The sequence below is a fragment of the Pithys albifrons genome, chromosome 8 (genome assembly GCF_047495875.1).
Source record: "Pithys albifrons albifrons isolate INPA30051 chromosome 8, PitAlb_v1, whole genome shotgun sequence".
NCBI lineage: Eukaryota > Metazoa > Chordata > Aves > Passeriformes > Thamnophilidae > Pithys > Pithys albifrons.
Window position 1 is genome coordinate 18,055,703 of NC_092465.1, and position 26,631 is coordinate 18,082,333.

At 36.8% G+C, this 26,631-nt stretch overlaps 1 protein-coding gene across 1 annotated transcript in view; it reads right to left on the reverse strand.

The window, feature by feature from the left end:
* Positions 1–4,734: 4,734 nt before the first annotated feature.
* Positions 4,735–26,631, reverse strand: part of KCNH7 (potassium voltage-gated channel subfamily H member 7) — a 209,232-nt gene continuing 187,335 nt past the window's right edge. Inside the window, exons 12-16 of the mRNA XM_071562509.1 lie at positions 25,645–25,744; positions 13,815–14,078; positions 8,849–9,017; positions 5,468–5,660; positions 4,735–5,071 (exon numbers count right to left, since the gene is read on the reverse strand). Coding sequence (XP_071418610.1) covers positions 4,805–5,071; positions 5,468–5,660; positions 8,849–9,017; positions 13,815–14,078; positions 25,645–25,744 — 993 coding nt within the window. The 3' untranslated portion in view covers positions 4,735–4,804. The remainder of the gene's footprint in view (positions 5,072–5,467; positions 5,661–8,848; positions 9,018–13,814; positions 14,079–25,644; positions 25,745–26,631) is intronic.

Consider the following 26,631-nt stretch of genomic DNA (forward strand, 5'->3'; position numbering starts at 1 on the left):
GCTACCCAGGCACGCACCGACAGCAAGGAGGCGCTTGGGCTGTGTCTGAGGCCATCGTGACGCCTCTCCCTGAGTTGTGTGTGAACCTGATGGGAGAGGTCACTGAGGTTTAGAAGAGTCTTGGTTTCCGTTGTGAGGTTTTGGGGAACCTCAGCGTGATTTGAGGTAAGGTAAAATGATAAACAGAGAGCACCTGGATTGCTGTTTTCAGTTTTGGTCCTGGACAGTTCAAGAGATAGACTGAAAAATCGGAGAGGGTTCAGAGTGCCAACAGAGAACCTGGCACATGTTTGAAGGAACCAGATCTATAAAGCCTGGAGAAAAGAAGGCTCAGGGGAGATCCAACTACAGTGATGTCCAGTGTTAGAAAGATAAATTACTTAGTGGTAAAAAAACTTGTTAAGTTTTTAGAGCTTGACATGTTTCAATGATCTCAGTCCTAGGGTAAGATTAATAAAACTTGGAGAGAAGGATGCACCACTGATAGCAGACACAAAGAATACAGTATTGATGGGCCTCAAGGACATTTGACAGAACTCCCAAGGTAAGGAAGAAACTAATAAAACCAACTCAGCAACTGTGCTGAAATCGGCTCTGACTGGGTAGAAGGTAATTCCAGCAGGAGTAATTGTGCCTACCCATTCAAGAAACGTTGACTAAAACAAAGAGAAAGACTGAGCATGTGAACTAATTAACATAAGAAGTGAGGGAATCATCTAACCAATAGAAAATAGAGTACTAATTAATAAATATGTAACTTGTACCCAATGAATATTAATGCCTTTGTTTGCTAAAATGTATAAAAAAATGTTGAAAGTCATGGTGCTGTCTCTGTAGATTTGCACAGATCAGCCCCCCTCTCTGTGCCGAACTGTGAATAAATCAAATACCATGGCTCTGTGTGTGTGTATCAGCCTCTTGCACACTGGGTGAAAGAACCTGTTTTGGGATATCAAGAGTTTTCCAGCTCCTAAGAGTTGGATCCCTCTCCAGTGGGGTACACGGGACAAGGGATAATTCGAACACATTTCTTCAGGGGAAAGTATGTCCAAGTGTAAGAAAAAATCATTATTCAGTCTAGAAACCATTAGACATTGCAATATATTGCCCAGAGAAATAGTGAGAATTTCCTCAATACACATATTCAACACTTGGCGTGACAAGGTCCTTGATTTAATCCCTTGCTTTTAAAAGGAAGCCAGCTATCTCCAGAGGTCCTTTCCCAGTCTAAAATTTTCCATAATTCAAATTCTGCCCTCAGCTGCTTGTCATGTTCAGATGTGCTGCAGCATTCTGCTCTCAGAGGAGCTTCCTTCAGCTGGAGGTTTATTTTTTAAGGAACTTCATTTGTTTTTATTTTAATTTCATTGCCTTTCTGCTTAACCCAGGCTTCACTCTTACTTCGCCATTACTTTTTTATTTCTGCTTTATGCAAATTTCCTTTGAAAGACTTCTGAAGAAAGTATCATGTCTTTTTCCCCTCACTACTTCTTCTTCTGCCTTCAGCACATTATCTGGAGGGCACATGAGCCTTCCTGGCTTTGTTTCAGGAGTCTGCAGGACTTACTTGGGTTCAAGTGTGTGCAGATCGGTAGTTTGTGTATTTGTTTTGTTGTGTATGTAGTGGCGGTAAATCATGCTGTGTATTTGTTCCACACCAATCCTTTACTGTTTCTAAGAGTTTGCAGATGTTAAAAGGACACTTGAAACTCCTAGAGATGAAGAAAAAAAAGAAAACTTGTTTATTCCAGCTAGTGTGAGGTTGCACAGATGATGGCTGAGCACCACACGGCACAACACTGTGCACTGCAAGCCACATCACCACACCATGCAGTGTAGACATGTGTTCACAGTGTAAGAATATTTAACAGAATTGGATAGAAACATCAGGGATGCTAATCTGCAGGTGTGGTATTATGTACATCTGTCATGGAAGGAATAGTGCCTTCTGCTATGCTGATATTGCAAACATCCCCTCCGCCCAAGCCCCAAACAAAGAAAAACCCCCAAACACTAACAAAACCGAAATAAGAGGGGCAGTTTATGCTGTTTAGAAAATTAACACATTTTCAAAGTCAGTGGTTTGTAACTACTTCTGGAATAAAAAACCTAGAAGTAATGGGTCTTCATGTACTTCACTGAACCTCAAAAAGAAGGTACCTGCGAAGGCAGATCTGTCTTTGGCAGAGAAGGGGCAGTTAGAGTATTGCCACCAAACCTTCATCTTTTGTTTCTGCATTCCTTGGCAAATGTCTAGGGAGTTTAGAATCTCCATAACATTGTAAAGTCTCCCTTAGTTTCCTTCACTTGAGATTTTATTTCTTGATACAAAGAGAAGGGAAGAAACAAAACGTCTTTGAGCCAAGAAAAGGAGTAAGGAGTGGAACTTTCCCGTCATTTGAATTAACTGGAGTAGTTGTTGCTCTTCTTCTTCCCCAATGCTCCTTTCCCAGTCCACCTGTTTTGCTCAGTTTCTTTGCAATAATGTGAAACAACAAGTGATGAAACTGGACAAAAGGCATTTTGTAAAGCAATGCTCATGCATTATACTTTTTTCATTAATTTTATTTTTAATTTATACCAGACTTTTTAGAATGTAGCATAAGCACAAATACTTTTTAAGAAAATGTACTAACCTGTTCCTTGTAACAGACATTAGTAATAGTTACCAGACTGAGATAGAGCAGATAGACACTAGCTATTTAAAAAACCAACCAACCAACCAACCAAGCAACCAAGCAACCAAGCAACCAACCAAAAAGCAGAAGCCATTTGTTATTCGGCACTCCTGTGTCAATGGAGTATATGCAGGCAGAGATTCTGAATGGTCCCTAGGATCTGATCCTGCAAGGCACTGAGCAGTGCAGACCTCCTGTTGTTGTGGTGGAAGTAAGAGTAGTCAGCCTGTTGCAGCATTTGGACCTTTCAACAATTAACAGTAGCATGAAGCAGAAGAAAATTTGATCTTGTTTGGGAAGGGTTGGTTTATCTTTTCACTTACAAAGGTATTCAGTTAATTAATTTTTGTATTATTAAAAACAAAGGTAGAGCAGAGCCTTGCTCAGTAGCTAAACACTTACACTGATTTTAAATGAGGGAAGATTCACCCACCTTGGGTTTATCTACTCATTGTGTATGACTGGAAGTGTCATGTTTCATTCTGACCCCAACATACAATATATGTATCTGAGTGGACAACCACTATTGCTACTGGTTTAGAATAGAGGGTTTAGTTTGGTTTTAGTGAAGATTTAAGTGCTCCCCCACTAACTGGATTACATGCTTTTCTGAAACCAGTTCTCTTCCTAGAAGAATTTCACATTAAAGCTGTAAGATTAGAAAATCATGTGAACATTTTAAAATATTTAAAAATGGTAATAAAAAGGTAATTTCATTTTAAAATAAACACAACATTTGAAGCAGAATAATATTTTTAATAAAATTAAATCTAAGTATTCACAAAGCATTATGCACATACAGTACATACTGTATTTAAAGCCTACAGACCTTAAATCATTTTATTCTAATGTAGTCAGCTTTGGACACAAGCTAAACTTACTCATTCTGTAATAAGAAAGTTTACAATTGTTCCTGAAAGTGATTTTACATATATACATATATATATATATATATAGCTCTATATCTATACTCCTACATGTAAGTGTAGGTATATACACATATTGTGTGTATGTGTGTGTATAAATATATATACACATACACATACATACACACCTCTGTACATATATAAAATACACACATGCACACATACAGGAATGTGTGCGTGGTGTATGTGTGTGTTCACCCTATCTCGAATCCTTGTGAAGGGGCCAGTCAGTAAAAAGAGGTAACTGCAAACAGCCACCCTAATAATTATAAACCAAAACTGTGTCAAGTATTTTTTAATTAAAAAGATTATTAGTAATTTGTATTGAACAAAAGGAACACAGTCTTCTGTATTATATAGAAATTAGGTTTATTGCATTTGATAATGTTTGTGTGACAGATGAAGAGTACCTGTCTGCTCATGACTGCTTACTTCTATGATGTAATTAAAAAAAAATACAAAAACCCAAAACCAAAATGTAGTGGAAACAAATTATTCAATTAATGGAATTTTGTGGATGTGACCTATGGTGATACTTTTCCAACATGTTGAAGAGTTTTTCTGTCTGTTAAAATACTACCCTCCTTCAACTGGTTTGGAAAGAGGCTGTTTTCTCTGTCCTAATTGTTTCAAGCCCAGAATACTTAGTGACCTTATTCTTAAATTCAGACTAATTGTGATTTATTATAAAACGCTCACTACAAGAAAGATAAATCACTTTTCAAAAGTGAGCTGAAAGAGGATTTTTCTTGAATTTTAGCTTGATCAGGTAGGAGTTTTTCTATGTGAATTATTGTTATTGGTCTCCTATTTGCTCTGAAGACATATCCACAATAAAATACTATTTCCATGACAGCAGTAAATGGTAATCTCCATGCAACGTAAACTGTAATTTCAGAACATGCATGTTATTTAAAAAAAATAAAAATTTAAGGTGCCTTGAGAATGCTGGCAGATTTTATATTTGGAACATACAATTAGTGTGTGTATATATATATATTTACATCAGAACTGCTCAACTTTACCTTACAAGCTTCAGATTTAGGAAAATATACAGTACTTTTGCATATAATGGTATATTCCTTGTAGCCCCTGAGTCAAGTATAGAGGATTTAAATTAAAAACAAAGAAAAAAGAAAAAAAGGAAAAACAGCCATTAAAAGCACTTACATTTTCATGTGAAGTAATAGTATAAAAGTACTATTTCCCAGGAAGACCAGGATCAGAAACATGCCTATGAAGACTCAAGATTCCTACAGTGCTTAGTGAAGATTCTGGCAAGGAAGGGTGCCTAATTGGTGGGAGACAAGTTTTACAGTGCTGTGGGGGACGCTCTACAGACTGGTCATGTTCTTGGTCTAAAAAAGAAGCCAGGTTGTCTTCTGAGGCTGTGTTCAGATGCACTCCACTTGAAAGGGATTCTTTGGATTTAAGTTTTGATTTTTCAACATCTAGAAATTCAGGACACTGGAAGGAATGAGAAGAAACAAGATGGTAATAATTAAATTGTTCTCTTCCAGGCTCTTGCTCTGCTCAAAATTAACACATACAGATGGTTAACAGAAAACCATTTTTGAAAATTAAGCAGTGTTTTGAAATATTTTGTATGGTCCTGCATTTGATTTAATGTAATTGAATGCAATTCTGTTGATTAATTGTAGAAGCCTGGATTTCTTTTTGTCTCCTCAGACTTCCTCATATGACATCAAGATACAAATATTAGCAGCCCTTTCTGAAGGACTGAATCTTGAGACCCAATCTAAGAGTACAGATCTCAACATTCTTGAGTTTGAAGTTTTGTTTCAGAGCATAAACCCAGCACTGCATAGCAAACCTCTTTTGGTCTTACTGGAATGCACTTACCTGAGATGAAGGACTGAAACTTCTGTCTGTTTTAATTGATGCTGCAGTCTGAAGCTTTTGTATCGCACGGACTGCTGGCTGTTGGTACTCTGCTCCTGCAGTCACCATGCTATAGGCAGGTGGAATCAGTGCTGACTGCCTTTGCAGAAGCTGCAGGATGGTTTGGATATCAGCAGTCATTTGGGATTCAAGCCTAGAGAAGTAACACGAAGTCAGTTAATTCATGGCCGGGAACAGGTATATTTTAACATACTGATTACAGAGGCATTCAACAGGGACCTGCAGCTTACCAATAAAACTATTGCTTCTTTTGGTATGGCCGTGTCTTAAACAGCAGAGAACAGTAGAGGGAGTACTGAGCCCTTCCAAAGGTTCTGGCTCTCCCTTTCCTTTGCAGAACATACATGCATGCTTGTCTCAGATGTTTTTGCAACATTAAGAATGAGTTCATTACTCTGTCTTATATTTGCAACAAGAAGCAACATGGGGGACGGGATATCTGGTTGAAATGAACTGAAATAAATCTATTTTTTAAATTATAACTAAATTCATTTGTACTGGCTGAGCATGGGACATTATTTCTGATGCATCTGACAATTAATTCTGTCATTCCCATTGCTAATATAATGCACTGAAATAAGCAGAAACTACACTTGTGTTTTTCCACAGTTAGAAAATGAAAGATGCTTCCAAGATCATTAAAAAATCCAAGAGTCCAAGTCTCCTTACTGTGAAAATTTATTCTGACTTATTCAGGCCTCAGAATTAATATCAGCATTTCTGATGTTCAAATTTTGTAGCTTTTTAATAATTTTTTTCCTTTTCACAACTTTGTATGACTTCTGAAACACTTGAGCTGCTTGTGTTGTTCATACTTAAAATTCCATAGCACTGAAATGATTGTCAAATGGTGTTGCCAAGGTCTGTGACAAACTCAGGAATAGGTAATGCCTATTGTGCCTCCCCAGCTGCTGGAAGGCTGCAGCATTGACAGACTGTAATGCAGATATACTGCCTTCTGTACTACAACTCAGCTTCTGATAAACAAATCTTTGTCAGCAGCCTTCAATGTTGTGAATGTTGCTACTTGGGCTCCCTGCAGCAGCAGAATTGATCCTGTGCTGTCAGATTTTCACTTTTACCAGGTACTTCACTGATGTAATTTTTTGTCATGTTGGAGTTCTCTATTGCCTATGTAATTTATTTATAAAAGCATCTGTGAAATTAATCTGAAAGTTGTGCCCAAAGGGTATTTAGGATCCTATTTCTTCCTTTATCAGGAGGAACTGTTTTTGTGGCATCATCTCTGAGAAAAAAAGGCTCAATCCAAGACTAACATTGGAGTCAGTTGTGCTCTGCTCACCCTCTTGTTCAGTTCCCTTGGGTTCTTTGCTAATTGCAAATGTCCTGTTCTCAAATAAAAGATGACATTGGAGGATGTGCATCCATGATTGTCTTTGACTTTGAATTAACTCTAAAAATGCTTCCTTCTCACTTTTTTAGCACTTGATAAAAGTTTCTTGGTACTTCAAATCAAAGAGTACCTCTGGTAGACTTTATTCATTATCATTGCATATAAAACTTTGCCATTCTCCAAAATTTGAAACAAATCCATGTCATGCCACCCAAACAAACAGGAGAACCTTAGATGCTTGGCCCATAGTTTCCATGAAATTCCAATTGTTTAAAGAAGAGAAATAGAGACAGCTCTAGGGACATATTTGTTGTACAGCGGCTTTCCAGCTATGTTTATTAATAATTGAATGTTATGCTAAGCCTCTAATTTGGTATGGAAAAGTTCAGGGAGAAGTGCCCATGCTTTTTAGTCCAGCAGGTCAGATCTGACATAGGCAGGAAGGAATAATGTTTGTCATAGTCATAGACCAGCAAGGCCCAAAATCTTGAAAGCATGGAAAGCTTTAAAAACAGGAGAAGGGATAAGAATGAAATGACTTAGTAAAATACATAACAATTTAGTTCCTAGTCCCTTAGCAACAATGATATTTTCTTACGTAAGAAAATACTGAGAACTTGCATGAGAATTTGATAAAACTATGGGTAAATTTGAGATGTAACTTTAGTTTCAAGAGTTTAAGATTTCATGAAATGAAATGTAACCAGAAGACTGCATAGTCTCAATGGGAAACCTGCAAGCGTCTAGTCATGTGACATTTACAGCTTAGATTACTTGACTTTATTGCAATTAGAAATTGCAGCAATTTAGGCTTTTTTTATAAAATATCTGTTTAATGTACTATATGGTACTCAGAAATGAAAAATACTACAGTTTAATTGACTTCTGGTAGATGAAGGAAGCAATCTGCTGTTAACCTGGCTTTAAACTGATTGCTAAAATATACAGCATAAAATGCCATTGAAGAGCTACTAAAGTGTAATTAGGACTGAGTGCGTGTCATAGTATTTGTCATGGAAAAATATTGAAAGCAATGGAGTTGCAGAGTGAAAATAATAAAAGAGCCACTGTCCTGAGCATAGGGCTATTTAAAATTAAATGAAATTACATGGTAAATTAAAGTGTAAGATGAATCAAAGTTCTGTAACCATATTTTAAAGATGCTCCAAGCTGCCAGCAAAGACTAGTACATCAGTATTAAGCAAAGGTGATATTGGATTCTGACAAGAAAGCATCATTTTTCCATAGTAACAGGTCTAAGTGTTTTGCTTTTGCATAATCTCATGTCTTCGTATAGAGTTGCAAAATAAGTTAAGGCATCAAAACAGAAATTTATCTGCAATGCATTGTTAAAGGCATGCGGCTGCTTTACTTTGGGTCTCCAGGAAAGAAAAAAATACTTCAGATACTGAAACTTGGCATTTTGTAGACATGTAAATATCACGGCAGAGGGGTTGGAAATAGATGGTCTTCAAGGTCCCTTCCAACCCAAATGATAATATGATTCTGTGGTCTAGGAACAGCATTCTGGATGAGGTGAGATTTAAATTTACCAATTTTAGGTGCCTCAGTACAGCTTCTTGGTTAAAAAACAGATGATCTAAACAGTCTATTGAGAAAAAAAGTCGTCCTGCAAGGCAATTTAGAGTAGCTAATGTGGCTACCTTTGAGGTAAGAAACATGAATATTCTGGCAATCAGTTAAAAATTGTGTACCCAGATTTCCCAGAATCAGTTTTTCCAAGAATCTTGAAAGCATAACATAGGTGATATCTGGGCCCCTCAGAACACCTATGGAAAACAAAGTGATATTCCCATCAGGCATATTTTTGTATTTTTGAGCTTTCGAAGATCTGAATTCTTTGGAAACTTTCTGCACAAACTTATTCCTCTGTAGTATCATCCGTATTAGTTGTATTATTTACTCTTTCACACACATCTTTTTTCTGGTCCTATCTGTGTTTGTACCTGTTGAGTTGTTCTTGAAGTAAATCTAATCGATTCTCCACTTCCCCATATATAAAATCACTTTCAGTTTCACAGATCCCCCATGTAACGTGGGGTAATACTGGTTGAACTGGGGAGTCCTGGTACTCCTGGATGTTCTCCTGCTCCCAATTTCTTTTATCGATGATATCTGATAAAAAACAAAACATATAAAAGTATAGGTTTATAAACATATTGTTAGAGAGGCTTTGGCATCTCTCAAGCACCCACTTATTCCTGTTTCTCAAAACCTTGAAAGTCAAATTGGTGCATTGGAACACTGTCTGAACAACTCTCTTTGTTCCTTACTACTATTTAAGGAAAGATAAAAGTGGTCACATCCATGCTAACATTTTGAAGCTGTAGATAAACAAGTCTCTTCTTTTAGTTTGATTTCTATTACTTTATCAATGAATCTGCAATTTTCTCAAGTGTTTTTTTTAGCAATTTGTTATTCACTGAAATTAGAAATATTTGTTCTAACCTAAATGCATTAAATAATTTACAAGAATGTCTTTGATTGTGTATTTCAGTGGTCTGACTATGATGTCTTCTCTTGAATATGCTATTGAGGTATATATACTGTTTAGCTTTTTGATATAAAAGGACCTGCTTCATTGCATTTACAGCTCTGGTTATGTGTTATAGTGCCTTGGAATGCTCCCTCTAGAGAAAGGGGCAAGGCCTCAGCTCTGTCTTTCTTACCAAGAACTGTAGCACTACTTGTCTTAACATGGTTGGTGAAGTGTAATATGTTTCCTCTGAGCCAGGGGCGATTAATGCAGCTCATATTGCTTGCAAAAAGGTACTGTTTATTATTTTCAGAAAAGAAATTGATTTTTATTGATGTAGCTTTTAGCATCACTACTCTTCAAGCCAATCCTTACATCACTGTGTACAAGACATCTCCAACTCTTACAATACTGTAGGGTGACAGGCGCCTGTTAATTTTATTTAATAATTTGGGACTCCTAAAAGAGTGAAATATTCAGCATTGCTGGATCAGTCAGAGATCACTTTATTATTAAATTAAGCTTCTTGTAAATATTTTTCTTTTTTTCTTCCCCATTTGAACTGCAGATAAAATTTTGGATTAAGATAGAGAAAATAAATTTATTTCAAGTTAAAAAAATCCCAGTTGCATTATAAGGTTTTTACTCATAGTTTCAGCTATCTTTCTGAATTTAGTTACCTTTCTAAGCCTTGTATATTTTATACACAATATATGAAGTATTTAAAAACACTCTTTGTATGAGCCATTTATATTTTCTCTCCAGCCCCTTGTAAAAACAATGATGATGGGTATTCCAGGTCTCACCCTGTATATGCTGTCCTCAAATTCCATCCCTCTTGACCCTCCCAGATCTTGGATCACATTAGCACCAAAAAGAACTCAGGGACGCTCTTTCCTTTTGCTTGGACTTCTGTTTTGAGCTATTTCTCCTTCCTCTTTCAATTTGCTTGATTTCTATCTCTGGGGATTTATTAATTACTTTACATTCTTGGCTCTATAGCATTTCTCCTGTTCACTAGGATGGTGAAAGATTTCGCATCATTTATCATGGGATATATTAGTTGCACTTATCAGATATAGAAGGAAGCTCTTGCTGTGACCTTTGCAGAGCCTACAGGTGACATTCTCAGGTTAAACAGTGCTTTTTCTACAGCTCTCCCTGCTACTCTGAGCCTTTGTTTACTTTGAGTGAATCTATCATGCAGTCAAAAATTGCTCAGTACCACTCATTCTTCTCTGCTGTGATAAAAAATGCTGCTTAACACCTGCTCAATACAACTCCCATTAGAATTGTATTTGTAGTTATTTAACTATATGGAGTTATACAACATTAACTGAAGTTCTTACTGTGCCCAGGCTGCTGCCTCAGCATACAGCTGGACAAACTCCTTGACTGCTTATAAAGCATCAGCAGCAGTTGAATTTGAATCCCACATCAGTCCCTGAATGGTTTGTTCAGAGCTTCTCCCAACACTTCTCTTGGCACTGCATACTGATAACTCAGCCTAGGTTACATTCATTTCACACTTATAAATTTTTTTCTAAGCAACCATATCAGCCAGATCCATGTTTCAAAGAAAAGACAAAATAACCAGTATGGGTGACATGTAAGAGCTTTGTCCAAATGCTAATAGCTAATCCTTTTCAAGCATGTCTTTGAGCAGTGTTGCTCTAAGTAAAGAGAAATGAAAAAGGAAAAGAAAAAAGTGCCTGCTTAGATTTAGTATTTCAAGTAGATTTAACCAGGAAGGGGAGCTCTCACTGCATGACTCCAAGTGGAAGGGAAACTCTTCCTTTTTTATTTTTTCAACATTTTTTTTTAATTGGGGAAAAATGGTTGTTGTATTATCTGATCTTTGGTTAGCAGGTGGTAGAAGTTTTTTTTCTGAAACTGTAGAGAGTGTTTGAATTTCATGTGACATGACCTATAACTGATTTTATGTGCTGGGCAGAATGAAGAGGAAAGAGATTTCATCTTAGCTACACAGAACCTGTTCATCTTCTCAGCCACTTAAGCCAACAGAAGGAAAGAGATAAAGGTGTCACAGAAGCATGTAATTTGGTTTTAGGAGGTACACATGGCACAATTTGCAGTGTCCAAGGCAAAGTTGGAAAGCTCTCAGCAAACTGAAGAGAGCAGACTATGACAAATTCAGGGGTAAAATTTCAAACCATGGATTTAGGTGCAATGGATGTGGTAATTCTGGTGGACTTAAAAGCAGTGAATTTCAGCAGGATTTCACTGCTTATAATGTCTGGTAAAAATCAAGATGTTGGTTCTTTTTCACAAAAAAAAAATTGTTCAATAAAATCACACATTTTCAATGGCATGGGTTATCCCAGGGAAATCACAGCTGGTTTTTGTCCCAGAATATGTATTTGGAGACTATTATAATAGACATTTAATTTGTGACAAAGCAAATGAATTGGCACTGAAATTACAAAATAAGGTCACACACTATAAGTAAGTTAGTACACTATAAAATATGGTATTTTACTGATCTAAATGTCTTCAGAGGTACTTCCAGAGAGGTAAGTAACCCCAGAAAAGCCCAGCAGCTGTGGCAACTTTATAACCAGCCATGGTCTTCCAGGGATTGAGGAATCTTAGACTGAGAACTAAATCAATAAATGTATAACTAGGTCCACTTGAACAATTCAAGAATCAATCTTATAGCCCAAATAATGACCAAGTGAAAAGAGCATTTTCCCTTCACATATAGCTAACAGCTACAGAAACATTATCAGATCTTCACAAAAGAACCATATGTTTTAAAGTTAAAAGTTTAATTTTAGGATTATGAGAGAGATGTTTATACTGTTTCTGCCCACATTATACAATACATTATTAATAGTCTTTCCATTCATTGAAGTAATGACCAAAGCTTAAAACAAAACAAAAGGTAATTAAATATGTATCAGTCACAGTGGTAATGGAGTAGCTTTATACAAGTGCATTTGTATCCAAGATTTATAAGGGACCATAATATATGAGAACACATACAAGCAGAGTCTATTTCACTATTTCATTATGTTTGTAACTAGTCTTATGGTAAGTTATAATCAATCTCCAGTTAATAGCAGGAATGAGAATTCGGTTTAAAACATATATCAGTCAAAGCTAATCTTACTGACCTTGAACTTTCTATGAAAGTTTCAAGGAAGCTCATTACCTTTGATACACATTACTAGAAATGCTAAATTACAAAATGGAAAAAAGAATGTGATCTTAATCAAAATATGTAACCTTTAGATATGCTAAATTTAGCTTAAATAAAATCTCCAATAGGTTGCCGTGGAAAATGTTGCTATAGCTGCAAGGACACATTTCTGGTTATTGTTAGGGAAAAGGTAAGCTTTCCAATTGCATTATGTATGCAACAAGTTTGTGTGGTGCAGATTTATAGAGCCTTAACTTGAGGACACCAGACTTCACATATTCATACCTCTGAGATGTAAAAAAAGTCCTTGTTTGGTCTGATTAGTCGTTAGGTTTATTTAAAATGACAGCCCCAAAGTCTAAAGTTTATTGAATTGTGGTTAAATGGTTAAATTGCCTCAATGGAAACTGCTAGGGGAAACAACATTAAACAATAAATATGTAATTTTTCTCTTCAGACTGAAAAAAATACATACGATCCTGCAGCAATATTTAAATTGCGTATCAGTCCAGAGGTTTTCCTTAATTTCCTTTCACTTTGCTGAGAAAATTAATAGTATATTAATGTAATTTTAATTATGTGATTTAACTCTATGTAAAAGTATCTAAGATTGCTTAATAGTTTCTGATCATTTGTCATACACAAAAGCTCAAATCTTTATTCTTGTATGTTACTTATGGAAGCCAGGATTTGTTCTGTGTGATGTAATGGCAGTCTAATCAACACAGCAGCGAAATGGAATAGCATTCTTTTTTATTTAATTTTTGTTGTGCCTAGTCAAGGCATTGAATGAAACTAGTTACCTGAAAACTTTTTTTTTGGTGCATGAGGAACAGTCACTAAGTTTATCTACCTCTTTACAATTTTTTGCTGTCATCCAATCTTGACACATTAAACACTCTTTGAGAGATTCTTTACTGTTTTTTGTGTAGTTTTCATCCATGGGCACTCAGTGAAATCCAGTACCAGTGGACAATTTTAAAGAATTTTTTAAAATTACTTTCCTAAGGTAATTCAGTTACAAGACAATTTATTAACAAAACATAGAATGACATTTTGGAGATTCTGTAATCCAGTCCCACAGACACCGAATTAAATTACAGTAATCCTCTTGAGAAATAATAATTTTTTATCTAAAATATTTTTCTTAAGCTTTTAGAAAACACAAAAGTATTATGTAAAGAATGGATAGAATCATTCTGAAAATGAGTTTGATTAATCAGACTAAAGAGATCTCTGCTCAAAGTTTACAAAATAGCAACAGCTGGATTACCTTTGCAGGAGTTGCTTCTTTTGTCAATAAGAATGTCTTCTGTGTCATGATCCATTTCCTCAAAGTCCATCTCTGTGGTTTTCTCTGTTACAGATGGGTAATCAGCTATCCCAGAGAACAGGGGCTTTTGCTCATCTTCAATGGAGGATACAAAAGATGATGACCCACTTTTTTTCTCCTCAAAATGTTTCTTAGTAGATTGATAGTACCTGGTAGTATCTCCTGAGGGTTCAGGATCACTCTGATCATTCTCTTTGAAATAATCTGTAAAACAGAAATAATTGTGTACAATAATCAGTTCATGAAATTGTATTCCAGTTTATTGTGGTCTGACAATGGACATGATTATTATATCAGGTAGGAAGTTCACTGTCTATTTGCATGTATGTGGTAAAGATTCTTATTCCATAAACCATAACTTATTTTGCTAAAAGTTGTTTATATCAAAACAACAAAGATTTTATCCAACACAGTCCTTCTGTGTAGTCTTTTTTGTTTTCCTTTTTTTTTCTTTTTTTTTTCCCCCAGTGAGGATGAAATTTGAGGATACCTTATATTCCAAAGCTTATGAAAAAATCAAATATTTCACTTCCTCTTCCAATTCATCTCATTATTGGGCATTTCTCACAGTCTTGACAGGCTGACAGTCATGTGTGCTAGACTTAGTATCAGAAATACTCATTTAAGTTATTCTCACATGAGAGTGTCTTTGCTGATTATTCTTTTCCCAGAAGGGAATGTATTCATGTATTAATCTACCACTCATCCCCAAAATTTCTGGGCCCACCTAAACAGAGAACATATTTCTCCACACTTATTGTAGGAGTGATATGGTAGAGAGAAATCCTGTTGGTACAAAAAGAAGGGGGTTCCTTGTTTGACTTTGTGGGATTACCTCAAAACAACTTTCCAAAATAGCCCAAATTCCTTAGCCTTTAGAATTAGTTGCAATTCTCCAAGCATCCAATTTTTTGAAAAAGAACTCAACATTCTGTAATATATATATGGTAGCACAGTATCAGTCAAGTTGAGAATGAATCTTTCATTAAACATGTTCAAGGTCTGTACTGAGCAATAGCAGATTTAGTTCTCTTAAGATGTGGCAAGCCTAGATTTAAAATAGATACCTTTAAAAACACATTGTAAAAATTAAATAGGATTTAAACCTGAGAAGGATCATTTATGAATATAGAGATGTCTTGATCTCTGTTCAGCATAAACTTGAAGCTAATTTCCTATTCAATATTTGGTTTTACCTATTTTTTATCTGAAATGTCAAGAAAATTTCAGTTCTGCTATTTATTTAAAACACATTTTAACAGGGTAGTCTCAACAACATATAAATACTGTACTAGTTTGCATTAACTTCCTGGGGAGACAGCATGATTTCCCATCTGCTTTGTGCTAATTACTAATCAACATATCTCTGGAATGTCTGTAGTCTTTACAGCCTACAGTGGTGGCTAATACAATGTTTAGTGTATTCTCTAGGTTTCTTCTCTTTTTTTCTGGTCACTGAAAGGAAATGAAACTGTGGCCTCATCTAATTCTCTTTGTCAGCACATAAAAAGAATGCAGTATCTGTGAAAAAGCAGCCTGTAACAGTCCAGGCAGTTGTGAGCCGTGAGGGCTGGTAGAGGTGAACAACATAAACCCAGTACTGAAGAAAGCTTCCTGTATCCTCTCGAGGTTCCAGGAGTGGATACACAACCCTGGTCTGAAGTGACTTCTGTTAAGCAGGACTACTGGTTCTAACTGATACTGGTGATGTTCTGTTACTGCAAAGGTGTCAATACAATTGCAGAAGGACTAGCGTGTAAAGCTCTTGTGGGATGCTCTGGAGAGTCAAGTGCCATGTTCTCTGCAATTCCATCTCTGAAACAGTACAAAAGCAAAAGAAATCTTCATAAGAATGTTCTATTGTAGGTGTCTCCCATGGAGTTTCTTCAGGAATATATGGTGAAATACATAGTCATGCTACAGTAAATTGTCTTAATTACTTAGTGCTTGACTGACTTCAACCTGTGAAAAAGACCTTCTGATGAAAGCTTGAAATTGCCAATTTTTAGGGTAATTTTTTATGTTCATGGGATTTTGTGCTCTAACGACAGCTGTAATAAGCACTCTGTGGAATACAAATCAATCAGTGGGCTCATTTAAAGAAGAGGTCATTGAGACTCTAACAAAAAAACCTGTATAGCAGCTGAAGTATAGCAGACTGTCTTATCTATCATATTCATAAAATACTAAAATATCTAGAAACATGAAGCCAGATTCAGCTAATAGTTACACTGCTGTAAAACCAGGCTAATTCAGTTGATATCTCTGCATTTAGTCTCCATCTGTATCAGAACAACAGAACCTATTATTTTCCAAATGCTGTCCAAGTGTAATGAACTTACTGGGATGAGAAGCAAAGCAGAGATCAGTTGAATGTAAGGTCCTGCCTATTGAACTCAGAGAAGATTTGTTCATCAGCTGATCTATTTCAAAATAGACATCTTTGGCTTTACTGCTGTTGCTTTATATTCTAGCCATCTGGCTCCACTCAGAGAGTCAAAGTTGTTTGAATGGACTTATATTTAACGCTGAAGATTCTTCTGTCTGGAGGATAATCTTGTGATACTCTGCACCTACAGTGTGAATTAAAATAGAAACTGCTTTTTTCTATTGACTCTTCAGGACCTGATGATGATGCAAGCTTTGTAGCTCAGCTCAACACCTTGGCTGAGTGAAAAATAAGTCACAAATAATATTTAAGCAGTGATTTATTCAAAACGTGAATTTCTCCAATTTCTCCTTCTTTTTGTAATGAAATCCAGTCATTGTTTTGGAATGAATTTTCCATCAGAGAAGTTTTCTATTGTGTGTGTATGGATAAGTTCACTTTCTGTCGCACAGGTTTCAAAAGGTTTCTTTTTTTCCTTTCTGTTCTGCTTCCAAACAGAATCATTAAACCCCACCTCCCTCCTGCCCCGAGTTCTAGTGCTTCCTCTTTCCTTTTCCAGTGAGATAAGTTTCACTCTCTGATTCTGAGTGCTAGAAAGTGTATTTTACTGAAGATGATTTTTTTGTAACTTCCCCCTTAACCAGACCTGTGCAAACATCATTTACACTCCTTATGAGACTTGTTTTAGCCTGTTATGTGTTATGGATGCCTGCCAAGTTTACAAGCAATGTCCTCTGACATTTGCTATCTGGAACTTCCAAATTTTTCAAAGTAATTTTCAGAAGCATTGTGTCCTGCTTTTCGCACGAGCACTGGCAAAGGAAGGGAAGAAATGGGATTGTCACAAGTCTGGGTCATATAGCAATGACACTGACTTGCAGAAAATGGGCATTAAAATCTAGCTTGGAGGGATGGATACAAGAGATCAGACAGGTTTCTTTTGTGTGACGTGGTCTTGTATTGAAATTTTACATTATTCAGATAGTGCTACTCTGCATGATCCAGACGCATTTTCTCTTAATGTATTAGTCTGTTGCAAACAATATTGGTGAAAGTGTCAGTAATATACTACATGTGGAGCAACGTGGTTTAATATTGCTGTAATTTCATTAATTGCAATTTGTCATATGCAATCAGACTAACTATGCAGCCTTGTGTTTCAAAAGTGGTAGATTTTTACGTCCCTTCCAGCCATCCAATAAAAAGCCCTGTAAGATGCTGAGATAAATTCAATTTTGTGAAGGAAATGAGGTGAATGGCTTCCTCACTCCCACAGAAAGCAATTTATATTCCAAACCATAAAACAGATAATCCTCATCGTTGACATGATCTGCATAATTATAAATCTGTTCAGCAGAAATGACATTTTCCCTTTCCTTTGAAAAAACCTACCATATTATTTTACTCTACACCAAGAGCACTCTTTGGTAAGTGGAAAGCACTCTGTGACCTGGATGAACGGATGGTTAATGGTTCGCAGGTCTGGCCATCTTTAGATTCACAGCAAGTATTTTGATTCCACTGTTACAAGCTCTTTCTTGTGTGATGTTCACAAATATTCCTGTGGTGGTCAATCTGTCTTTCTATGTATGAACAAAATATTTTCCTGTCATCATGACTATTTGACATGTTTTTTACTTTAAAAATGTCTGTTACCTTGTCAGAGAGCAGAAAACCACCTGTGTGCCCACCCATACACCACAGGCAGCTACAATTTTGAAGGAAAATCAGAGAGCAAATATTTCAGGTAGTATGTTAAATACCATACCACAAACAGAGTTGAAAAAGTGCAAAATTTCAAAAGCATCAAAAAAATCTAAACTTTTGATGCCTTATTTGAATGCTGGTGTTCAAACCATGCCTATGTTTTTCTTCATATGGATGAGGAGGAGCTTAACATCAATCAGGGAAAATGGTAATCCTAATTCCTGGAATCACTAGTATCAAAAAGTACTGGTAATGTGGAACAGTACTTTATGTGGAGCAAGAGTTTAGGATCATTAAACGGCTAGTTGAAATGCTCCCTATTTTTTTTCTTGCTGTTTGCTTCATACTTATTTGAATGTGACTGGTATGGAGTGCATTTCTAAATATAGCTCAGTGCCTTCTGATAGACTGGCAAATGGAAGAGTATCAAAAAGGAGAAAGCTGACTGCTTGTAAACATGAAAATGAATAAGCAACTGTGTCTGGTCATTCAGTAGGTAAGTGTTGCTATGGTGAAGCAACATGGGGAACCTTTTTGCAATATTGTTCCTCTATCTAAGAATAAAAGAAAAAAGTTAAAGTAATTTGTATTCCTTTAAAATATATTATTACAGCAATGAAATTGTTATATGCAATATAACATGTAGCAATATATGAAACATAACATATATGAAATAAAATACTGTAAACAGTCTTATGGTAAACAGTATGAGAAACTTTAGTGGATTTATTTTCCAGTGGGAGAAGGACATGATCGCCACAATCTTTACAAACATATGACGAGGAATAGATAAAATTAAGGCCTTAATTTGGTATGCAACATTTTAAATGAGAGCTACTCCATCTTTGCTACCAGCAAATTTTTCTGAAAACTGATTTTGGTCTTGTCTATAGAGTTATTTAACTCTTCTCAAACATCAGAAAGTACTATAACTTAACCCTGAATCCAATTAAACAAACCTAAGACTTTTATAAACCTTGAATTTTAGTGATGGAGCTCTTGTCTTTCAGAATGAAATTGGCCTATAGCCAGGCTCAGAGTTCTGTCCCTGCAGGTGGGGACATCTGATGGTTTGTTGCACTGCAGTTCACTTTTAATAGTGGAAAGTTATGGTTAGAGGAAGTGGTAAAGCACACAGTACCTACTCAGTGATAAGGATATTTCTTCAAATTTGAGGACCACAGTTTAGAAATTAAAAAACACCCACAATGTAATGAACCCTGAAGTCATCACATATTTACTAAAAAATTAATTTAGTAACAGCACCAGATTTTTGTGATGAGGTCTGAATACATTACTGCAATTTCTCCTTCTGTGAACATCATATTATAGTTATACCCTTGGTTAGCATAATATCCAGCAGAACTCAGGTGAAACAAAGAACAACTGAAAGTAAATTCTTTCCATATGAGATTTTTTTGCCTTAAAAATAATCTTTTAAAACAGATGCAGTTATAACAAAGCCTGACCATTTTCAGAAAATGGCAGAGACAAGAGTTCTTAAAGGTGCACACACATTTCCTGAGACATTTCATAGGCTGGGAGAAAGAAGAAATAAGGCAAGGAAGAGCAAAAAGATCCTTTCAGCCCCAGTCTTATTAACATACTAGTTGAAGCTTCCTCAGTTATGGTGCTGACACACCATAGAGCTCAGTCCCTTAGAGCTGTGGGAGTCACTGGACCAGCCATGTCAGAAGCCTCCAGCCAGGCAGACCTGCTGATGGCAGACACAGCTCTCCAGATCACAGATTGCCAGAAGCGCCTGATGCCTCTTCATGAGGCTGGGGCTGACAGAGAGATGTCTTGTAGAAGATATGCTTGGTTGAAGATCATAGGAAAGACATTAAGCTCTTAGAGTGTCCAAAGGAGGGTAATGAGGATGTTGAGGGGTCTGGAGGGGAAGCTGTGTGTGAGGAGTGGCTGAGGTCACTTGGTTTGTTTAGGCTGGAGAGAAGGAGCCTGAGGGGACACCTCACTGCAGTTATGATTTCCTCTTGAGGGGAAGAGGAGGGGCAGGCACTGATCTCTTCTCTGTGGTGACCTGTGACAGGACCCTAGGGAATGGCCTGAAGTTGTGTCTGGGGAGGTTTAGGTTGGATATTAGAAAAAGGCTCTTTACCCAGAGTGTGGTTGGGCACTGGGATGGCCTCCCCAGGGAAGTGGTTATTGCACCAAGGCTGAGGAAGTTCAAGAAGCATTTGGATGATACTCTCAGGCACACGGTGTGACTCTTAGGGATGGTCCTGTGCAGGACTAAGGGTTGGACTCGATGATCCTTGTGGGTCCCTTCCAACTTGGCATATTCTGTGATTCTGTGAATCTGTAATTTGTCTGAAGTTCCATCAGGCACATGATTTTGTGTATCTGAAAGTCCTGCTTCAGTACCTTCAATTAGATGTCTGTGGACCTGTCAGACCTCAAAATCTGAAACTATGCCAAAGTCTTACAATGGTTCCTCAAACTGGAGCTTTGGAAATTCTTACTGTCTTCAGCACATATTTGTTTTCCTCCTTCTTCCTCACTTCTACTCATTATATTTCCCTTCAAATTTCCCATCTTGTAGGACCCCCTACTTGCAAGTGTACTGTCAGATATGTGTGTGGTATTTGACTAACACCAAGGGAGAATGTTGTCTGTCTTGTAACTATGCGGGAAGATCCCTATTACTAAGAAAAGTAGGTTACTGGAAGTATTTTATGAAGGCTAAAACACTTTATCCTTTCAGTAATAAAAAGGTTTAGAGTTCTTTTTCTGTGATTGTTTTTAATAGTAGAAGCTTCCTTTAATTCCAATGTCATTCATAATTTGGGAGGTCCTAAGCCTACACTAGTTAAATATACTATGGGTATAGATAGATATAAATATAGATATGAACTATTCACATTCCATTGTTATAGCAAGGTTTGACAGTTTTGGTGAAAGGTTTCATTAGATTGGATAGTGATGGTGGGGGAAATTATCTGTACTGGAGAGAATTGTTTGAATTATTGTTCAGTGGTGCTTGTGAGAGTCTGGTGCATTAACGTGTCCTTTGCTGTGCTGTGTTTCCTCTCTGTGCTATGAAAGTTTGGCTGATTCTGGAAATAGAGAACAGCAGAAGATACTGAAACCTCCCCTCTCAACGTGGACTGAAGTCTGGGTAAATTCTCCATAAGGATCCATGTTCCAATTTTTAAATGGACTTAGAAAAGAACTACTTTTGAATAACTGAATTTGAGACACATTTAAAAAGCCAAGAATTTAAAAGTTAAAGTGAGTATTAAATCCTTCATTTATTCTTTTGTGCAATTTTCAGTACAATGGGTTGCTGGGGATGGAGTGACAGCCTTCTGTCTGCATTTTCTTTCCTCTCTCTTGTTTTGTATCAGCTTTAATGCTAATCAGATAATGGAAGGACAATTCTTAATTTATACCTCAGGAAGTAAACTAGTTCTATCAATTTTAGAATTCTCTTCTCTTTTACAATGAATGTAGCTTTCACTGTAGCATAATTATTACTAACTTTTTTTTCCGAAGCATGGCTATGGGTATGTGTGACTGCACACAACATTTTGACCAGATTTGGCTTTTGGAAATAGCCTCTCTGGAAGGAACTCCAGAAAAAAACTCTTGTATGGAAGCTCCCTGAGGTGGCTGCTAGGCACTGTGGTATCAGCAATTACAATAACAGGACCAGAGGGAACTCTGTGCTGGTGGGCTCTCTGATGACAAGGTACTTTTTTGTTGGGGCTTTCATGCTTAAGGTAAGATTCTGGGGACATGAGATCTCATTTCCAGCCATATGCTGCCTGCCAATATCATAGTTGTTTCCTGGCCATTTAAGGACCTAACACTCTGTCTGAATATTAGATACTCTTTTCTAATTAAGCCCAAGCCAACTGCATCAGCATAATGCTAACAATTTAACACAGTTAAGTAACAGCTTGAATTTTTCTCCAGATTCTTACCCTACTTTCTTTCTGGGGACACAGCACAGTACTTGGCTGAGTCATGTATTCATAAAGTAACCGTTAAAAGAAATAAGCTGGGGAATGGGGACAAGAATGGGAAAGAATAGGGGCAGGGGGTGTTTCTCCATTCTCTTGGTACCACTCCACTTCATAGTTTTATGCAGGAGAACCAGTCCCTGAAAGGTTTCCTTGTATTCTATATCCAGAGCCATGGCCTCTGGATACCTTGTGTAATAAAGCTGTGTTAATAAGGTTTGGCTTCTTAACCTGAGTAATACCTACAAGCAACACACACTTAAGGTAGTTATACTAGTCAAGATTCAATTAGAAGTTTATTAGAACTCTGGCTTTTGTGCTTTCTTTGAGAATAGATCAGTAGACACTTCTTGAAAATTCTGGTCAGGAAAGAAAACTCTTCACATTAAAATTAGGCAATCTGAGTTTACTTAGTTAACAATATTCTGAAAATTAAACACTGCAAGTTGTTTTTTAAATCCCACTCAATTGTTACAGCTGGTGGCAGCATGGGCAAGTGCAAGACCCAGTGTAACAAGATTTTGTGAGAACTTTCTTTTGTGGCCTTTTAAAACCACATCCATGAAACTAAAATTTCCTTGTTATGAGTTTCCTGGCCAGTTGACGCTGGAACCATCCCAAGAAGATGAAGATTTTAGAGCCAACATTAACAAAAAGTTAAAAAATATGCTAGCAAAAGTGATAACGCTTGAGATCCAGAGAAGTCTTTTCAAAGCTTCAAGTTTTCAGGCTCTCAGTGAGCCTATTTACACTTTGTATACCTATATATTGAATTTAATATTGATGTAAACAACTCTAGTGATGCCCCATTCAGCACAGGATAGTAGATCTGCACTCAGAACTAGCAGAGCAACAGCAACTTTTTGCCTGAATGTATTTCCCTTAAAATTAGCTAACTTCCACAGAACTATGAGAGGAAAATCAGAAATGGGCAAGAAAGGATTGTCTTCTGCACTGCTGAAAATGACAACTGCATGTAGATTGAGAAGCTTGTTGTCTGTCTTTTCAGCAGGACACTGACTTGCCAACCCAGCTGAGAGCTTTGTTTGGAACTGCCAGGCAGGAGTGCTGCTAATTTTAAGCAGTCACAAAGAGAGTTTCTTGGCTGCCTGTCAAGCATCTATGGCAACTGGCTAAGTCTGCACCTGCACCTGTGCAAGAAGTATCATCTGTTGTTCTTAAAGACCTGCAGTGAATTTCTTTTGGGTAGGAGCAAATATAAACCAGTATCTAGTGTGTGTATTAATTTCTGCAGGGGACCTCTTGTGGTATTGCAACCCGTTCTGGAAGCCAGAGAATAAGCTGGTTCCTTGAATAGTCTTGTACCCTTTAAAATGTGACAGAAGCCCTTACTAGCTTTACTAGCTAAGATCAATTTTCGCTGACACAGGTAAGAAAAGGTGGAAATATGTGTTTGTTGAGTGAGAGGGAAATTGGAAAAATAGTGGTACTAACTGCAGATGCATAACAGAGAGCTGTGTTGATTTTGGTTTAACCCCTGATAAAACTCGCACAGAAAGTTACCATAGCAACAAGGTCTAAATCAGGCTAGCGTGAACTAAAGGCTGAGATAACACAATCCCATTTTTAGCACTCCAAAATGGAGAAAAACCCTGAAGATCACACTAAAGATGGAAACAATACAATTTCAAGCTGCATAATATGCTAGCAGGTCAACAGGTCTAAGTAAAGAATGCCAGCAAGAAGACCATTTCAGAAGCAACCCCCAAGTAATTACAAAATAAAATATCAGAAAATATAAGTGAGAATGTTGAGTGTCTCTAATCTGTTCAAATTGTAGTTCTGAAATCAAAATATGATTGTTAAAATTAGTCATATAACACATATTTTTAATCTTTCAGTGTACTGTGGCCAGAAAGGTATTTGCCAGCTGTTTGTTCAGGAACTCTGTCTTTTCTACTTCAGTTCTTCTGAAAAACTCTTCAGGATCATCCCCAAATATTTATCATTATATGCTTGATCAAAATATGATGTCACTGCCTCCTACATTTAAAGGGTTGAAATCAATAGAATATTTACAAGCCAGTAGTACCTCTAGTACTCTATGGCCTCATAAAGCATGTAGGATGAGCCACAGAAAAGGACAGTGAAGATCTATGACTATGAGCTGTTTGCTGCAGCTATGGGAAAATGTAGGGATTCTTAACGGAAACCAGAGAGGGGCAATAACCACTGGGCCAAAAGTGTATGCAGTTCTTGGCAAAGGACTCTTACAATTTCATCTTTTCCTCAGATGGACTTCCAACATACCTCACTTCTGTCTAACGGGTGCTGTACAATCATTGCCAGGACTAAGGAGCTTGTTGTCAGTCTTGTCTCTTCTTCCCCAATAGTGGAGATACTTTTTTCAGAAGCAAAGCAGTGGGAAATGATATTCTTTCAAAAGTAATGTAAATAAATGTTTCAAAGAAGATCAATGTAGTCAACTGGGCAAGAACAATAAAAGCCTGGGGATCTTGGAACCACATTGACACCTGAGTAGCCTATTTGTGATTCTGCAGCATGCACAACATGAAAGATCACTTCCATCTTGTCTAGGTAGCAGCATATGTTTTCTCATAAGAAATGTGCATGTTAGTCAGGCAAAGCACTTCTGTCAACAGACTCTTTGTGAAAAGCAGATTGAATGTTTCAAGGGGACATTTTCCTGACAGTTTTGTTGTCAGTCTTGGCTTCCTGCCCTAAAAGTGCTTCTCTGATCAAACACCAATGTAATTGTTCTAAATAGCCACACTGGATTAGAGCCTTCCTTCATTGAGTGTTCTACCTGCTATGTATGTTTCAAGTGTTCCCATTTATTATCAGCTACTCTGCCACTCTACAAATTGGTATTATGCTGCATTAGGATTGAAAATTAACTATGGGATGTGAAAGACAGGCATACCAAACCCAGTAATTTGTCAGACAAACCTTTTGACCATAAAAGTGTGATGTCATTCAAGGAATTGTGTTTTTCCTTCATAAACATGGAAATCCTATGAGTATCAGTTTAGGTGTCTTCATGACTGCTGCTGTTTGACCATAGTTACTGTCTACAGTTCCTGGTATTTAGCAGTACTGAATATTGATGAAATGGTTTATTATTTCACTGAACTTTCCGTCATTAGTCTCGAAAGCCACAGAGGTGAATGTAAGCACATGAAACATTACCTGAACTTTTGTCAGGACAACCTTTTACACATTACCATATGAATAAAAATCTATGGTGAACCTACTGTGTAGTGAAATATTTTAAATTTTAAAATATTTTATTTCCAGGGAGAAACACTACCTAGCATGAAGTTCAACAAAGCACTTTTCTGAAGAAATCAAAAAATCCATCAGACTAGGTTCTCCAAAGAATTTAAAACATGATTCCTCAGAAAATAGGTATTATTTAAGAGATAATATACATATATTCGTGTATCTGAAAGGTAGTAAGGCAGCTTAATGTTTGAACAGCTCCGCACAGATAAATGTCAAGTCATGGAAGGGTGAAACATATATCTTCCAGTTATATATGAGCATATAGGGGATAATGCACAGAGAATTTTTGCTGCCTATCTGGATTCTCAAGGGCTGCTACAGCAACAGCCAACATGGGACCCTAATGTACCCAGCATTACCAAGTGAAATACCAATGAATAATGAAGCAGTGCTGTCTAATGTAAGAAATGAAGTTAATTACCTTTGTCTATTTCACTTTGGAAGGACAATTTCCGTCTTCGTATTTTGCAGTTCTCTCCATCCGTATCATTAGCAGTTTGTGATCTTATTACGAGGTCAGACTTGTTTAATGAAATATGAAACAAAATGACAGATTAGTTCCATCTAAAAAGGGCAGGTTTGCAATAGATGATTGACTATTAATCATGTTCAGGCTTTAAGAAAGGCAATATTACCGTCAGTCTGCATCAGCTTCTCCATCCCCAGCTAATGGTATTGCCCAAGGCTAACAGTGAAAAGTTTATGCAAATTGATCAAAACCAATAATGTCACCACCTGATAATAAGTTTACATGGAAATGCATGTGTTCATGTGTCATCAGCTTCCATGAACTTGCACAGATGTGGTTTAAGTAATCTTAGAGAAACTAATAGAAAAGTTAAATAACCTCTAACAGAGAATGTATACTATTGCAAGAAGTAATGTGGTAACTGATTGCAATTATTTTTATATTTAACTACATAGTAATGATTATAAATGTTATATTTTACAACACTAAATATAAGGCTGACAAGCATCAGGCACTTGACCCCTATTTATCCTATCTTTTTAGACCCTTCCTTCCTTGCTTCCATCTGTCAGTTAGATCATTGAGATACTTATTTCCACATCAGAAAACAATGTTGTCTTTTTCAGTCAGTCTTACAGGCTGTGCTTTGATCCGTAATAAATACAAGATGCATTTAACTATTTTCTTTCTACTTATTTAAAACTGAGACATTTACAAATAAGGAAGTATAACATCACCTGTGCTCTTTGTGTACATAGCCATGGCATTGGCTTTAACCTACTTCCCTTCCCTGTGCTGGGGAAGTTTCCCATACCACTCAAGAAAGCAATTTGCATGTGGGAGAGGGACAGAGGGAAAGAAGTGGCAAATGTTCACATCTTTCTCTATTCTCTTCATTGTAAACCTGGGGGTAACATGCTTCAATGGTGGCCCACCGGT